This window comes from Cyprinus carpio, chromosome B10, assembly GCF_018340385.1.
Source record: "Cyprinus carpio isolate SPL01 chromosome B10, ASM1834038v1, whole genome shotgun sequence".
In the NCBI taxonomy this organism is placed as follows: Eukaryota; Metazoa; Chordata; class Actinopteri; order Cypriniformes; family Cyprinidae; genus Cyprinus; species Cyprinus carpio.
Window position 1 is genome coordinate 12,960,954 of NC_056606.1, and position 19,030 is coordinate 12,979,983.

Below are 19,030 nucleotides of genomic sequence, written 5' to 3' on the forward strand. Positions count from 1 at the left end.
TTATATAGAGTTGAACTGGATAGTCTTTAAATGAGGCCTATATCATGCCCATTTACAGTGCATTAAACAACAGCAGATGGTTTTCCAATGGCCTTCCCAAAGGTTATGCATTAGACACGATCAAGGTTTCATTACACCACTCCGGTGAAGCAAAGCACAACAAAATAAATTTCTTCATTCACAGTGTCTTCATCAATATGAATTCATGAATACAAAACAGGTAGAACTATTAAAAATCTAACTGTGCTCGCTGACCTGATGTTTATTCAAGAGTTATGGTTTAATTTCAGATGAATTCACCACTGTTTGTGCACTGCAGTGCCAAAATGAACATTGAGTACATTCCTAAGAGGTTCTGAATGTCACAGAGTATGCATATTTAAAGAGTTTGAAGTTCTTCATTTAATTAAATACACCTTTTTTATGTAAAGTTATTTGCTACTGTTGTCATTATATGTCAGTCAATATAACTAATAACTTCAGCCCAGTATATGTCAAACTACTGTTAATTAACTAGGTTATTAAAAATGCAAATGATAATACAGTCAGCCAGCCTTGATTACAGACAGTCAGAATAAATTTTTCAGAGAGATATGTAATAATTGCATTTATTGTAAGATGTCTTTAAAACTAAGGTCACCTTCGATTATTTTATAATTATCTAAGTCTGTAATGGAATACACTGGTCAAATGGGTATAAGTATGGGTAAATGTAATATAATGTAAAAAATAAATAAGATATTTTTCATATAAAATACATTTTATTTTAGATATTTTAGAGTCTATCTGACATATTTTGACCTATTTTGTCTTTAAATATTACATACATAAACACAAATATGCCAAGATCATTTGTACATAATTTATTGTACATAACTATACAACATTATAATTCCATAAAATGTATATATTTTATATTACATTTAATTAAATTGTATTTTATAATATTACATAAATAATTAATATTTTTACATTTGTATTTTATAGCAGTAATAATATGCTTCATTCAGATATTTGACTCTGTTTTGACGAAGAGTTATCAAGTGCATTGAAAGCGAAAGTGACTTAACTACATAATCAAACATCATGAGCGCTCTGAACATACAAAACATTTTATTCAGTGCAGCTTCTTAAATTTACAACAAATAATAAACAGGCGGGTAGCAGGATAAAATGCATATATATACACATTTGTATTTTACTCCATTATCCATTTGAGCACATGGTTCCATATTGTAGGTAATATACATAGCCACATAACATGCAGCGTCCATTGTCCCCCATGCATTAAATATGCTTCATACATACATACAAACATACAACAGAAGAGGATTTTGATCCAAATTATAAACAAGGGCTGCTCCCTGACCACTGAGGACTAGAAAGAAGAACCATAAGATCTAATTTTCATACACAAATCATTTACTTATGCTGATTTAGCCCTGTAAAAGCAATGGAAGCTTTCTCTTGCTTGGTTTTCATTACATTTTTGTTTACCAAAAAAAGGTGGGGGGGTAGGCCTGCTCTGTTTTTACATAACAGAAATATTACTGGATTGGCATTAATCAATAATTAAAATTTCTTTTGATTTGACACGTCTCCAAGATGCTGGGTTCCCAAATTAGAGGGGAAGTAAAGGAAGACATAAACAGACAAAAAGCAGGGACAGTGTCCTTCTTCTATCCTGAATACATTTCCTCTGACTAAATGACATTCACTCTTGCGGTTTTCTCAACCATCTGAGGGAGCTGAAATTACACAAATTGACTTACCTCCATACAAAGAGACTAATGACATCTTTGGTGTGCAGACAGACTGAACCCTATATCTGTTTAATTTGCAGAATAACAATGTGTGGGGAGGAAGCTGAAAAGACAGAAAAAGAGAAGCGAGGAGCAAAATGCCTCGTCTAAAAAGCACACAACAATGAACCGCTAATTCAAAAAAGCTGAGCTGAAATACTTGTATTATATGTCCAAAAACCTTTGGGATTTCTGTCTCTATATACCGATAAATGGGTAGCACAAGCTGCTATTGTCATGTTGTAGTTGACTTAGCTCTATGGAGATGGCATCCCTAAGAAGAAATGGAGCAAAACACGAAAGTAGGTGTTCTAGAAGATTCTGTGTCAATGCCACAGGAGAAAACCACAGCTCTGTATGCTACACATGGGAACGGGGATCACCTGCAAACGGACGCAGACCCCTACATCAGAAAGATGGCTTGGTTTGTTTGTCTCACGAGGTTGACCTGCAGAAGATTGTACAATGTAGGTTTGCACTTGTGTTCTCATCACAGTGAATTCAGGAAACACTAGCTAGCAACCAGCTAAGGCTTTCACTGCACTCTTGTAAACGCGTTTGTGCTGTTTAGTTGATGGTAGAGTCCAGCAGCTGTACAGCAGCAGGTTATGTTGACTCGTTCTGGCTCAGAGTCTTGCCACCGTTGAGCATGGCCGAGGCGCTGCGGCTCTTGGTTGGAGTGCCACTTCCGGAGCGGGAGAACTCGGTCAGGTCGTGGAGCGACGGCTCTCTGTACATGGCAACTATATGAGGGAGACACAAGTAACAGGTCTCATGAGTCTCATGTTCAGGTCATAGCAAGCTTGTCTCTTTATTAGTACATCGATAACTTCTATTAGTGTCTACAAAGCACTAGGGATGGGAATCACAAGGAATTTCATAAGGGTTACATTACCTTGTACCTGAGGAAGAAATATTTGGAAAACAGAAATGCCATTCTGTTTCCAAATGTTGCTTTAAATGCCAATAAAGGTAGGAACATATTTAATTACTTTGAAAATATAGATAAAGATATACATTTTATTCTACCCATCAGATTGTCCTACTAGGGTTTACTGTGCATGCGTACATCAATATTGTGTAATTTTTCTCACGCTGAACAATGATAATTACTATATATGCATTAATGTAAGGCATAGGTTTAGGGTTGGGGTAGATGTGGACGTTAATAAAACACAATCTAATCGGTAGAAAAATACATTTATTGTTGGTTTCTGGCCGTAGCTGTATCCCTTCTAGCCACAACCCTGAACAATACATAATTACTGTATTTACATTGCTGTAAGGGTAGATGTAGACGTTAATAGACCATAAATGACAGGTAGCATTTTTTGCTGTTGAATTGTACCACCTACTGTTTTAAATCTGACAGGGTAGCACAAATTGACAGAACACTGGTTCTTATGACCTTGTCTAGAGAAAATAATGTTCTCCACTTATTCACCATGGTAAAGTGATTGAATAGTGAATGTATGAATCCACACAAAAAAATGACCATTAATATTTTTGAAAGAAAAATATGGTTGGTTTTCAAGGGATAATCCACAGAAATTCTTTAATGATAATAAAATAATTATTTGTGGCTAAATTATTCATAACCGCTCATTTTAGAGAAGTAGTGTTTAAAATATACGTTTTAGTTTATATATGTAGTATTTCTCACCTCACGCTCTTAGTTTTGATTAATACATCACATCCGGTCGGGAGTCCCATAAGGGCTAGCCGCCAAAGTTCAAATATTTCAACACAGCCAGGGTTCAAAACAGACACTAAAACCTCATCATTTTCATATCATCCTCACTACCAGGACATTTTTCATGTCATTACATTGTTTAGAGCATAAAAAAAAAAAAAAATTGTAAAAAATTGCATTTTTGAAAAATTATATTTTATTCATATGTTATGCTACATCCTCTGTAGAGGACACCAGGACTTTTAAAGGTCCTGTTTTTTTTGTTTTTTTTTATTAAAAGACATGAATAGATATGAATAGGCAAAAACTGTGGGATCTTAGTTTTAATTACAAATCAAGTTGTTTTTTTTGTTTTTTTACCAAACTTTATATAAAGTTGATTCTCAACTTCGATCAAAAAAATCTACTCAGCTCAAATGGAAATTAATAACTTCCAGTGTGTCGCAAATGAACATTCTGAAAATCATTTGAACCAGTTCCAAGTAAGTACCCTATGCAGCACAAAAACACCTGCTTGCAATAAAAATAATTTTGTGCTTCATGAACACACCATAACTTGATTTAAAATCTAATTGTATGGAGCTTCCATGCTCATTTGAAGCAGACTAATGTCTAGCCATCTTACAGTAGCTTCACTTATTATTCACTTACATCACTGCAGTTTTTGATTTCCCCACTGCTTCAGCTAGTTCCAAAAAAGAAAGGCACCAATTTAATTCAAGGAGGAAAAAACTGCATATTTCTATAAGGGGTAAAATACGGTGCCCTTAAGAGTGGGTACGGCCGTTTGTAAATTGAATGTGTCTGGCTTCCGGTGTCATCCACTTCCAGCTATTTTTAGTTGTATATTAAACAGCTCGTTTTGCTGCTTGATATTGCAAACTTGTGTTTCTTACCAAATGATTTTAATGTATTGTCTTAATTATAAACACACTAGGTTGTAGCACAAACAATTTTACCATTTATCGCACTTTGTTATCCTCCTCGTTATTTTCCAATACAGATTAATGCTGATAAATTAAAACAACAAAACTCTGAAATGGCTGATAAAACATGTACTGCTAATATAATGCATCCCAACCAAAATCTGCTTAGCAAGTAATGTTTACGGCACTTGCACTGGTTTAACCAGTCTAAAAACAAGCTTTGCATTTGCAACACATCTGCATTTTCATCCCTTCAAAGAGCAGAGACATGCAGGAAAGCCAACAAGTTATTTAAATGCTTGCACTACAATCAGCCAATATCGCCTCAGTCTAAAATAGATATTTTTAGAAAGCCATCAGCCAGACAATCGGTGTGGAAGACATTAGAACGAACCTTTCAGAGGTTTGGGGATGAAGTGTGCAGCCGGCTTGGTCTTCTTTACATGGTTGCCCTTCATGATTTGACCCTCTTTGTTGAGACCCAGGTACCAGCCTCGGCCCGACTGCTGCTGCCGATAGATCATTGACGAGTAGGTCACGTAATAGTTCTCAAACACTGACTCTTTGAATTTGCACTCTGGGGTGAAGTGCTCCTGTGAGAGTGAAATGGGCAGAGAAGACAACAGAGACATAAGAGACAGAGAGAACGAGGGGAAGAGCAATATTCGTACATGTTTGTGGAGGAGTATTTGCATGAGAGAGAGAAACAAAAATGTGTGTGTGAGCTAGCAGGGAGATAAACAAATCGAGAGCAGACAAATTTGAGTCGAAGATGGTCCAGACTAGCCTCATCGATATCACACATCACCTCATCATGATTTGTCTTTAAACCTGAAGGTAAATTCCTCTGACTGGAACCGTAATAAGTGGACTAAACGTGGTGGTAGCACGTCGTCCCGTGTGCTTTCGCTTTAGTTTGTGGTGCACATTGATCACCATTAAACTCCTGAGGCCTGAAACACTTTGACTCCTTCCTGCAGATCAATACATTCATTTTAGGGAAAACAACCTCACAAAATCAGCAAGAAGATACGTGTATATCAGCCTGACCATGGGTGCGAGTTTGAGTATGGACCCTTTTCACATTTCCTGTGTAATTAGAAGCGAAAGTCGTCATACGCTGTAAAAATTACTTTTTTAAGTGTGAACAATGATTATTGGAATTAGATTTACAAAAGAATACTATTTCAGTTGTTCTAATACAAAATTCACGTTTAATTAAATGTGTTACTTAGCATTTCTTTGTAATTATTTGTGAAAATTACAAGCAATTTCTGAGTGAAAATTGTTCAATATTTTTTTTCCCCCAGTGTAGTTGGGTAAACTAGAAAGAAAGAACAAATAATAAATTTTTTGCGTTCCCATTTGAAAAAAAATCCACGTTTGTGACTTTCCAAAAGAGGAAAGAATATTGAGAGATTTATTATATCAGAAAAGAGAAATGTCCAATTTGCAGTCATTTTCTCAGCTGTTGTTAAAAACATCAACAAAGAAGCATTAACTAGTTTTCTTGTATTTCACACCAAGGTAATATAACCCAAGTATAGAGTTATAAATATACATTACATTTTGAAATATAAATATATATATATAAATAAAAACTTTGCTAGAATTACAATGTTAATAACTGTGGAAACACATCATCACAGTCTGTGAAAAGAGTCCATTTCTGTGGGCAGGCGGTCAGACGCGAACCCACACACAGTTGAAATACAAAGGTACAGTGTAAACTGTTTCTGCAGTATGAAAGCACAGATCTGGCCAAGTCTTTCAAAAGCCACTGCAAATCTTTAGCGTCCTAATGCCAGCAATGTTCCTCAAAATGTCCATTTTGAATTGATAGAAGCACTTATTGGCACAGCACTAAATTATTCATCTCGCCACAGCGCATTTAATCAAAGGAAAGAGGCGAGGGAGGCACTCGCAAAACAGAATATCCATTAGATATCCATTAGAGCGTTATTGTGATTTCGCCATATTTAAAAACTGCAGAGTAGATATTGGGTGGAAAACCTTGGGTATGATGATGCACTATCTCCCAGGAGCGTTCTATAGATAGTTCAAATACAAAGCAATTATATGAAGTGTGAATTATCTTTGTGTGAATGCGAGGTGCTAACAATCATGTCTAAATATGCCATTATCTCTTCTTTGAATATGATCACGATACAATGCTGCGCTAAATAAGAGAGGCAGATGGTGTTTGTGCAGGAGTTGGATCTCATTAACTCTTCAGTTTATCGATCGCCCGCTGTCTGGAATCCAACCTGCAACCTTTAAGTTAACAGCTTGGATCCTCCGGCATCCATGATGCAGTCTAAGACATAGATTTAACTACAATGAGAGCAGCAGAGACGAAATGTGGGATGTTTACTACTGCCCTGATCTCAGAAGAGCCCACAATGTGTAGGAGGGACTCACTTTTAAAAATAAAGGTTCTTTATTGGCATTGAAGTTTCCACGAAAGAACTTTTAACATCTATGGAATCTTTCCATTGTACAGAAGGTTCTTTGTATTGGAAAAAGGTTCTGTAGATTATTAAAATTCTTCAGAAAAAAAGGTTCTTTTAAGAATTGTTCACTGCAAGGTTCTTTGGGAAACCAAAAACGGTTCTTCTATGGCATTGCTGTGAAAACCACCTTTCGGAGCAGTTAATTTTAAGAGTATATGATGAGATTTTCATACTTACAGAGGTGTACAGGTAGCCTTCATTGTTCATGGCCAGGTAAAGTTTGGTCTGGACACCCTGTATAGCCACCACCCGTAGCCCAACGGGGATGAGGTTGAAAATAGCTGTGAAGTTACAGCACAAAACAGAATTGAACCCATGGGAAAGAAGCGTGTCGGCATTGTCGTGTTTAAACATGCTACGTGTAGTGAACCGACCATAGCTATTATCTTCCTCTTTTGTACCATCGATGGTCCCATCAGCTTGGAGTTGTAGATGAAAGCCTTGTCGACTGTAGAGCTTGGTGACTATCCCCTTGAGCTGAGGCTCTGTGGAATTGAGACAACACAATTTAGGAGGATGGGGGAAAAGGGAGGGTGTGCAATAGCAGATTATATGGGGTGAGGAAGGAGAGAACATCCAGCACAAAGGCACAGCATGTGAAAGCCAAGAAATGACTGTTGGAAAACCATAAAATGTGAATTGTGAAAACATAGTGAGTGCTGGTGCCAACAGGACCCAGGCATTTACTAAGCATGCCTCAGTGTTGAGGTGATAGATAACTATGGCTTATATAACATGCATTCTGATAATATCCTGATTCCGTTTAACAGCTCTGAGTGGCAAAACTATATTTCCTCATTGTATACAATAGAAAATGCTCCAAAAAAAAAGAGAGAAACAAGAAAACAAATCACATTGTTTGCCTATTCTGTGCTACTCAGTGTTGGGTAAATTACTTTAAAAAAAAGTAATCCACTACAAATTACTAATTACTTCTTTAAAACTGTAATTTGATTACATTACTGATTACTGCATTTAAAAAAGTAATCAGATTAATTACTATACTTTCAAGTTACTTTTAAAATGACATGCGAAATACAGTAGGCTATTTCTAAAGAAAGCTTTAAGTGACTATTATTAAATGAAGTAAATCATTTCGAAAACAAATATTCTCTGATAAAGTAATCCGTATGAAACCAACGCGAGGTACAGTCTCTCCGTCTGAGCTCACCTATATCACACCCACGCATATCGCGCGCTATAAGATCATCATCCACGCCAAACCATTGAGACGCGCGAACATGTAAATTTCCACATCACCTCCGCATACAAAGAAAGATTCAAGTTCATCTCGGTTACTTTTCGTTTTTGGAAGAAGACGCGCTTCTTGAGGAATAAGCGATTGTGATGCGGACGCGGTTTAATGCAGCGGATGATCTCATTCTGATAAGTCATTTATTTTTTACTTATTAGTGTTGAGTGTAACGCATTACTTTACTGCATTACCAGGAAAAGTAATTATATTACAGTAACGCGTTTCTGTGTAACGCGTTATACCCAACTCTGGTGCTACTGATATTTGATGATGCTGTGAAATAATAAATGTTTTTATTCACAAACAGTTTTCCAGTAATTCTCATTTTATCCACCTGCAGCTGTTTCCTTAAAGAGGTATTTCTACATGACTTGACCCTTAGAATAACGTTAATTGATGTGAAGCAAGGCAGTCAAGTTTGTTCAGTCAATAATTTTGGACTTTTTTGTGATATTATTTATTTTACTATTATTAATAATATTTCACATTTTTATATGGTTTTGTATTATTTTCACTTTTAAGTGATTGTGTTTTCAAAGCTCTGAGCATCAATATATCAGCAAATATTTGGAAATATTTGTAATGCATTTTTTTAAATATAGCATTGAAAATAAATTATAGATAGATAGATAGATAGATAGATAGATAGATAGATAGATAGATAGATAGATAGATAGATAGATAGATAGATAGATAAAATTTTCACATCCCAAGTTCATATCTGCCTCTACCTACAATTTAAAAATAAAGCTTCTTTATTTACGTTGATGGTTCATGAAGATCTTTTGACATCCATAGAAACTTTTCATTGCACAAAAGTTTCTTTAAAGTGGAATAAAGTGTACTTTACATTACTAAAAAATAATTTACACTAAGAAAAATTGGATCTTTTAAGAACTGTGCACTAAAAGGATCTTTGTGAGACCAAAATGGTTCTTCTATGATATTACTGTGAACACACCCTTTTGGAACCTTTATTTCCAAGAGTGTACCAACCAGAAATTCAATCATAAACAAGATCCACATTTATTGCAGAATAAGAAGTAAACAAAACACAGAATATATTCAAGACCAGCCAGTGCTCATACTAACAAAATATCCAATATTAGCAATGACAATCCATCTAATTCAACATAAGTCAACATAAACCAAAGAGTGCCACAGATCTGTTTATCCCAGTCTCTGATTCAGACTGCGTAGACTGCATGATATCTAGTGTAGAACAAGTGATGAGCTGTGTGCCCTGGTGATATTGCAACATCAGCTCTAGCTCAGAGAGAAGCCAGTGCTCAAAAGCAGTTAAATGAAATCCTTGTTACTCTGCGCAGCGGATCTTAGTATACAGTTCAGACTCTTTTGAATGGAAGGAGTTAAAGTGCAGTCACAATTTCTTAACACAGTCAACTGTGACGATGATGAGGATGGGGTTATGATGAAGATGATTGATGGACATGGCTATCTGAGTAAAGTCTGCTAAAAAGAACACACATAACATCAGACCTGGCCGCCTTCTCTTGCGTTTCTTTGAGCCGAAGAGTTTGACGCGTGAGAACAAGTTGAGCCTGCTGGGCTTCTCGCAGTTCCCTATGCTCTTATTGGGGCTGCTGGCGCAGCGGTTGGCATTGGCTTTCTCGCGCTCCCTCGCCTGCCTCTTCTGCCGAATGAGGGAGCTGGCGATCGCTGCGGCTGTAGCCAGTTTGGCGTTTTGTTGTGGCGACGCGTCCCAGATTAAAAATGACCATATGTTGTGTATGTTAAAGTCCTGTGTGCTCAGAACATTGTCACGGAGGAAGAAAAATCAATACTCCATGACGGACTGCGTAATGGTCATTTCAGAGGTCCGCTGTTGTCCCCACAAGTATTGAGCATATTTTTCCTATTGACAAATCACTTGGTTTGAAGCCTTTCCAGCCGCTTTATTCAGCATCGGCTGTTGTTCCCTGACATGGTGCAGCAGATCCCGGACAGCAGCTCCTCTTCTTCTCTCCGGGAAAAAAAAACTGTCTTCTAGAAAACGTTGCCTTTTTGTTGCGCGATTGTGGGAGAGAGAAACGCGTGCCATTGTGCCATGATCCAAAGCTTTACTAAGCCATGCGCTGATTCAGAAAAATGAGCACCTGTTAACACACCGCTGCTTTGGAAATAATTAATTATTGTCTTCATGTGAGAAACGGGGGGGGGGGGGGGGGGGTTGTGTCGGAAAATAGTGAGCAAAGAGGTCCCCGCCTTTCAATAACGCAGCCTTTAATTGAAGTTGAGTGGATTAATCGGCTTCCCCTGCAGAGGTGCTCATGTTTTCAGCGGTGGAGATCTGCATAGGTAGGCTACTCAACAGAGTCCCTGTCCCCGTTCCCCAAAACCGCCCAAAATATGGAAATTCAGAGGCGTAGGAAACAGCATCTGAACTCAGGTGTCAGCAATATGATCCAAGAAGAAAAAATGTCCACATCCACTAGTGCGGAGATTCCAGATTGCTCTCTTTTCGAGACTGGGCTGGATTGCAGCAGCAGCTCGTTCTCCTCGCAGTGGCTCCTGCAGCAGCACAGCTTCAGCGGCTGCATGGTGACAGACAGCCCGAGAGACGTGACTGTGGTCTTCAACAAGCCGCCGTGTATAAACAGGCAACATTAGAGCCTCCTGAAATCAGGAGTGGCCTTTTTGACACACATAATCTACCTCATTAATAGTCCTTTCATGGTCTTACATGTTTTGTATTGATTTGTAGAATCACACAGTAAAAACTGTAAATTAACTGAAAAAAACCCACTGTGGTTGCCAGAACTTAACTGTAAAATCAGATTTTACAGTTCCTATAACTGTATATTTATATAACTGTATAGATTGTAGTAATTTACAAACTAATTTGTGGTATTTAAATCTGTTTGTTACTGCAGTACTGGTAACAGACAAAACAAGGCTATTTCAAATTCATTAAAAAATGTGCCTCTTCAGCAACTAATCAATAACATAAACATCATCAGACTAGCATACAGGTCACTTAAATAATGCAGTAAACATTAACTAAACAACATGCTGTGCAATGAATAGCATAAAACACTGAAAAAAAACGAAAATAAGACATACTAACTTTTTAATTAATACTTTCTTAAAGTAAAAATTCTTAAAGATGGTTCATACAGGGGATTCTGGGAATGTCACTTCTACATCAATTAATGGAGATTATACTTTTTACTTATAAAATATTTCAACAACAATATGTTTACAAATAAACATAAAAGTATATTATTGTTTTATTAAATATAATTTTTTGTCTGCAAAAAAGGTAATTCATATTTTTACAAATAAAAATATCTAAAAAATAAATATATACAGTAATTTTACACTTTAAAAAATATATAAAGTATTTAAAATACTCTTACTGTATATGGTAAAGTAACCTGCCATTAATTATTTATCAGATTTTTACATTCTTTTGAATTACCCATCAACCTATAAGCATGTAAATTCAGTGATATTAAATAATATTTTTCACTCAATGCTCAATCCAAATCCAGTTAATAGATTACCTGACAAAACATTTTTACAGTAGATAAGGATGGATGGTATCTACTAAGAACATATATAATCCGAAAACACACACACACACACACACACACACACACACACATATACGTATATATATAAACACATATATATATATATATATATAAGCAATTATATATTTCAAAACAGTTTTTTTTTTTTACTGCAATCCTACTTTTATGAAACAACTAGAAAACTCTTGCGACCCACTTAAGATGAATATCAGTTGCACTGGTGAATTTCAGCACCACGGACAGCACTAAAAACCCACGCCTCTCTGTAAGTTACAAATAAAGCCATTCAACCACTCAAACATGCCATTATCAGCTTAGAAATGTCTATACCTTATTCATTTGTCTAACTCCTATTAAGAAAGCCCTTAGGATTGGATATCTACAGATATCTAAAAGTGTACCTGATACAGATCTTCTCAAGGGAAACGCCATTCTACTCTCAGAGGCATCCAAAGAAGGCTTTTATTCTTTCGCACTTCTTCACAGTGTGCAAAGCAAGAAAAAGGGCGTTGCAAACTTTCAATTAATTCTCATGAGTATTCTGTCCATTAAAAGAGCACAGCTCGGTGATCATAGCAGATCATTATCGGCTATTATTGACAGACCACTATGAGTTTAGGGCGCCTTATCAATGATTCATCAGATGCATCTGTGATACTGCCAGCTCTAACATTCTCTTCAGGGTCATTCACAGCAAGAAGCTAAAGAGAGAAGAGAGTAGAGAGAGCAAACACTTTCAAACATTTCAGATAAATGAATTCTAATCACAAATCTGAGGATTTACTTAAAAGTATGCTCAATATATCTAGTTTATAGTCAATAACAAATGACAGTATTAGTGTTGCCAAGGCAGCATCATGAAAAATAACAGGGCAATAAATAAAACCCATTTGGATAAAAAGTCCTGCTTCTAAATATTATTCTTGGTAATAAAAGTGTCAGAGATCTGGCTGGTTTACAAGCTCTGAAAACCATGCACAGTTTAGGAACAGTCCAGAAAAGCAGAACCAATGTTCAGAGAGGGACTAATGAGATATCGGCGTAATGAGGAAACAGGGTTTTTCTCAAATGAGGGAATCAAATTAGTCTGGCCCTCCTTCCTGTTATGTGTTGGGCCAACATGCAACACAACCAAGTGTATTTTACTGCTCATCTAATGCAACTAATACAACTGCTCATCTAATGCAACTCATCTAGTGTGAGTTTAAGATCCTATCAAAGTCACTCTCATATACACAAGTGTTTTATGTAATCCTGTTATGTGTATGCAGTCTCTACTCATTCACATTAAATCTCTAGCGATTGTGACTTCTATCTATACTTGATGTCTTACAGATAAGGGACCCTGAGCTGGAGCACTTTTTATTTTCTGCATTCTATATTTTCTATGCTGCTATTAAAAAAATATATTGTCTTTGTTAGGAACTGAATTGAATTAGCCAGGCAATAATATAAATCTTAATCTAATTGATTAGGGCTATTAAACTTCATGGTCTAGGCTATCTAAAATCATGTAATGATGAGAAAATATGTCTCAAAATGGCATAAAAATATAAAAATCCCCTTTATTTGAATGACTTTAGTTTTATGCTTCTGTTTTCAGCCACCTTTCGAGTAAAAACAACAACCCCACCCTGATGAAGCTGATCTCAAAGAGCGCCACTAGATGGTGCGAAAAGATGTGAAACGGGCTTAGAGGGAACATAGGTTCATCATTACATCAAGCGTTCCTGAAGTGCACAATAAAACAGACATGGGTTTGAAATACAGTCAGTGTAAACATGCAAGAGTAACAATTAATTGTGTGGGTCCAGACTTGACGGCATACTTAACATTCCCTTACTATTCAGTTAATTAAAAATCATAACAGCACTTGTGAATTGAAACAATAGCATGTGTTACAATGGACACTTTTCACATTTCCGGTTGCTCAAAAGCGGAAAAACAAAACAAAGGACAGCGTTTCTATGACTTCACAAAAGAGGGAAAAAAAATATCAGGAGTTTTTATGTGGCCATAAGAGATAAAGATTTCAAATTCTCTCCCTGGCCATTAGAAAATCTCACACAACAGCATTAACTAGTTTTAATGACGGTAATATAACACAGTATAGAGTTATACAGTAAAAATGAAAAACTTTACTAGATTAGTGATGTTATTAACTATGGAAAAGCGTCGTCACAATCTGTGAGAAGGGTCCATATTAAACATTTACAACGCATGCTATTTCCGGTGTGTTAGTACAGTGTTTTTGTTCTTGATGATAAAAACAATGGCAATAGTCTGCTTATCGTGTGTGAAATAGGCATTGAAAGTGCTCGTCAGGCAGAACTGATAAACTTCTCATCTTGACAAACCTTCAGTATTTTCCTTTTTCTTTAGTGCGAAGAGTTTCCAGAATGGACAGCAAAAGAGCTCCTGACATTTACTATGAAAGGCTGAGTTTTCTTTCTTATCTACAGCAAGAGACTGAGTTGACTCCGTCAGCAACAGAATGTACTCCTTGCCATCTTGAACAGTGTATACTTGAACATAATGACAGAACAAGTATTAGGAAAAATTATGGTATGACATAATATAGCCTAGACATAATTTCTACACGATACTGATTCATGCGAGTGTGCACGTACACGCACGCACGCACACACACAGCGGAAGGCCAAAAGCATTAAAGAGAGACCAAGGCCGTTTCTCAAACGGAAGGCTGCATCCTCCGGAGGTCACATTTGCTGGCTGCATATGTCATCAAGCCTAGTTTATTTAAGTTAACTGAGCATTACATTCGCGGGTCATAAGCATATTACAACAATTAACGCTTAACTAAGAATAATGGTCAAATTTATAACTGTTAATATTCTAAAATAAGATACTCTTTATGACGTATGCAGCCTACAAATGCGACCTCCTAGGATGTAGCCTTCCAAAGAGGCAATAACTTACCTTGGAATAGTAATATCCAAAAATCCAAAACTTAGATGTGATTTAAACTTATTGCCCATCTTAGAGAAAACTAAAAGAAAACTCAATCAGTGGCTTCAGAGAGAACTGTCTCTAAATGAAGGATTCTCCATTCCAAGGCAGAAGGCATTTCACATCTAACATTTGCAGCTATCTCTTTAGAACCTAATAAAGCGGTGTATAAAAAGATTGATCAACAATTATGTAACTTTGTATGGAAAAATAAGAAGCATTACGTCAAAAAATCTGTCCTATCCAACAGCTACAGTACTGAAGGTCTTAATTTAGTTGATTTTTCAACGTTAAATAATACCTTTAAAATCAACTGGTTGAGGAATTACTTGAAAAATCCATTCAGTATTTGGAATATTATACCAGAGTTACTTGTTTACTTATCAAGAATTTCTTTCTCACTATAAGTTTCCTGTTACTCCAAAACAGTTTGCCACTGTATTTGGTGCTATCCCAAATGGTGTAATCATGTTATTTAAGGGCTATAACAGTGCTTTGACAAGTTCTAAAATGCCTCTCCCAGACCCAGTTGACACGTATGTAGGTGGGATATGTTTTAAATCTACAATGAAAAATAACAGAAATATTCACTTTCTTTTTCTTAATAACTGTGTTTCCACTCATTTACATTTACATTTAATCATTTAGCAGACGCTTTTATCCAAAGCGACTTACAAATGAGAACAATAGAAGCAATCAGATCAACAAGAGTACAGCAACGGTATACAAGTGCTATGACAAGTCTCAGTTAGTCTAGTACAGAACACGTAGCCAGGTTTTTTTTTTGTTGTTGTTGTTTTTTAAGAATATGATAAACAAGAAAAGAAAAAGTTAAGTACTAGTATTAGTTGGTTAAGTGCTGGCGAAAAAGATGAGTCTTTAGATGTTTTTTGAAAATGAGCTGTTCGAGCTGTTAAGACTTAAGCTATTTCAAAATGGAAAAGATCCGTGAAAAATATTTTATGGAAAAAGGTTTGGACGCTTCCTAACAAGTATTTATTGGTAAATAAGGTTAAAGAGATTTCTTTTAAGGTTATTCATCGGTACTATCCTGTTAAAAATATTTATTGTGTAGAAATTCAAATGAAACATAGATGTGAACTGTACTTTCTGTGACTCGCAACCAGAGACTGTCCTGCATCTTTTTTGCCATTGTGTTCATACAGTACAAGAAAACTTTGGCAAGATATTTGCCAGTTCATTGTAAACTTTATACACAATGACTTTGAGCTTTTCTTTAAGGATGTTTTGTTTGTTTTGTTTGGAATTTTCACTTTTGAGAAGCAATATGGAAATGTTTACTTTCTCTGCAACCTAATTATTTTGCTTGCAAAATATTTTATCCACAAATGTAAGGTTATGAAAGTCACTCCCCACGTCTCTTACTTTCTAGAAGATGTTAAAATTTATATAAAATCTTAACCTACCTCCTGTAACAAAAAGGCAACTAAAACTTTGAATGTATGCTCACTTTTTGGCGTGTTTGTATAATTTCTATCTGACAATTATTTTATGTTTTGAGGGAAGAGTATGTTTTTTGTTGTATAATCTATTTTCTTATTTATTTTTTTATTTTTTTATTTTATCTTATTTTTTTCTTATTTACATATCTATTTTTCTACTCTTTCTTTTTTGATTTGTAATTGCTGTATATTGTTTGGTCATCCTTGAACCCCTGGCTCTTTTCCTTGGCATATGTTCTGTCATACTTGTATTTTTGAATAAATGTTTAATAATAAAAAAGAGAAAAAATAAAGGATGCAGCCTTCCGTTTGAGAAAGGCCCAAATGAGTTTAGAAAGATGATACTGACATCTGGTGGTAAAGCTATAGATTTAGTGAAATCTATACTATATTCTTCTGTACTATATAACTTATACTTTCATGTTTTCAAAAATGTCGAATATAGGCTAAACGAATTAGTGACTAAGCTGCACACAGAAACAAATGAAAGTATCAGACTTTCTAAGACAGTCAAGTTTTTATAAACTAGTCAGGTCTTTTGTTATTATTTATATTTATTTTTAATTACATTTTAACATATCTGCAATGATTTTTATATATTTTTGTTACTTTTATAGTATTATATTTAATTTATAGCCATATACTATAAGATTGTTCTGGAGCGGTCTGGTTTACACTTGGTGTGAAGCATTACATATGATGACTTTTTGGCACTGACACTTGACTTTTATGAGGTTACAAAGTGTAAATCACCTAGGCTTCAACATGACAAATCAGTTTTATTAGTATCACCATCACAGCGTATGATGTATCTTTGAAGGACATTATTATAAAACATCTTATTATAACACAGTGGTGACATACATTGACCAGAATCAAACACGTCATGAAGGTGTTCTAAACGTTCAATTAAAACTCCAAAAGAAGCTTAATCTCTTGTTTAAGCTGAATCCCCACGTCTATTAAATATAATTAAAAGCTGTGTCTTTTTAATGACCCTTTATTTTATATGGCCTCGGTGTAGATGTGTAGATTCTTCCTCACTTTTCCATGATGTAATAAACTTTAATGAGTTTTTCCTGTAACAACTTAATCAAACCTAATCCCCTGCACAACTATTAAACTCCCTCTCAGGGTTTGTGGACAGCTATATTATATGACCTAACCACACAACACACGTTAGAACATATTAGCTACTAAAATCCAGCCGTGCACTTTCATGCTTGTTGACCTTATATAAAATGTTATGCAATTTATATCCAGTGAAAGAACCACTGTAGACTCTAAAAACAGAATACATCTGCTTCATACAGCATGCTATGTATTTTTAATGAGGCAGCCTCTCCGCCTCTTTGTCTCCATGGCAATAGGTACCCAGCCTACATCCGTGAACTGAAGCGCGGAGAGCGCCTATGTCACGCTCAAGAAAGGGAAATAAATACATGCATAACTCTTTTCTTGCTATCAGCACGTTTTATCTAAAGAAAGTGTTTTTAATTAAAGCGTTTGTTGTTTTGAGGTAAAATGTGAGAAGAGTGGAAAGCCATTTTTGCTTCTCGTGAAGCGCACTGGGCTGTTTCAGTAGATTTAAAGTGACCGCGCCACCGCAAATATGATCGCAAAATAAACATCACACTTGTTGGTCACACATATCTATAAGCTTAAACGCCATATTTACATAGTTTCATGTTAAGTTACTCTTTGTGGAGACCTAATAGATTGGTGGCTACTACCGCTGAGGGAATCAATTTTTTATGATTTTCCGTGCGATGCTTGACATCGGGCCATTAATTGTAACCGTCTGCATAACCAGATCGTGCGCCCTTTTTGCAGAATCATAAACAACCACATTTATATCAATACATGGAGAGGAAAAAAGGTTTAAGCAAAATGATACATGTGATGTCTTACCCTTTGTTGCATCCTTGTCTTCTTTCGTCTTAAGTAATGCTTTCCCGCTCATAGATCCCAGTTTTGATGAAGAATTCCAGGTGATAACTCACACCAAATCGGTCCGATCATTTAAAACTGGCTCTTCTATTAAACAGCGGCCAACCCCCCCTTAAAGGAACCAGAGCGTTGTTTATAAAGGTTTCCCATTGTATCGTCTTTTAAATTATGTTTCCATATATTTTAAATCAACACAACACATGACATTCAGCATTAACCAGTTATGTATGCCTTTCCAATCAAACTTATCAAATAAACCAGATAACTTGAATAAGAGGTTTAATTAGATGCATTTAACGCAGTGGGTGTTATTGCTGAATCCTTACCGTTTGCTGGTCGTTATTATCTTCTCTGGCAGGTGTGCATAGCGCTTTGTTTCATGTGACAAAAGAGAAGGCAGCAAAGCAAGGCGTGAAAAATTGTAAAAGGATGAAATGAAAATGTAAAAGGCCACTTGCCAAGCTGTTTCAGTGTCGTTCTGTTTGCGGTGTGCAAGATTACAAGTCGAGCGCTCGTGATGTGCTTTGACACATCAATCAGACCACATGGCGGCGTATCACCCCCGCTACGCAACTATTGAGGTCACGTTGTGGAGCCCAGTCCCAAATTTCACCACGTGACGCGTGACGACGCCCTCCGTTGACGCTTCAGTCATCAGAAAAGGCTACTATCGCGTTGACAAACATGACGTAGAGCAGGGGTGTCAAACTCAATTCCTGGAGGGACGGAGCTAATATGTATATAGGCTATATATATATCACACACACATTGTGTGTGTGTGTGTGTGTGTGTGTGTGTGTGTGTGTGTGTGTGTGTGTGTGTGTGTGTGTGTGTGTGTGTGTGTGTGTGTGTGATAAATATGATTTTTTTTTTGATGCACTGAAATTTCATAATTCTTGTT

The 19,030-nt window shown here is 36.1% G+C and overlaps 1 protein-coding gene across 2 annotated transcripts; it reads right to left on the bottom strand.

Moving 5' to 3' along the window:
- Positions 1-1,096: 1,096 nt before the first annotated feature.
- fgf13b (fibroblast growth factor 13b) lies at positions 1,097-18,744 on the bottom strand. 2 transcript variants are annotated; one of them, XM_019069746.2, is made up of 7 exons: positions 18,456-18,744; positions 18,091-18,240; positions 14,104-14,271; positions 7,309-7,419; positions 7,112-7,215; positions 4,816-5,014; positions 1,097-2,545 (listed from the first exon to the last, which is right to left on the bottom strand). In XM_019069746.2, exons 2-7 carry the CDS (start codon positions 18,140-18,142, stop codon positions 2,409-2,411), a joined length of 771 nt encoding a protein of 256 aa, XP_018925291.1. In that variant the 5' UTR covers positions 18,143-18,240; positions 18,456-18,744; the 3' UTR covers positions 1,097-2,408. The 2 variants fall into 2 exon arrangements, with proteins under 2 accessions (XP_018925291.1, XP_018925290.1); XM_019069745.2 differs by lacking the exon at positions 14,104-14,271 and having other exon boundaries at positions 18,456-18,731.
- Positions 18,745-19,030: the final 286 nt, after the last annotated feature.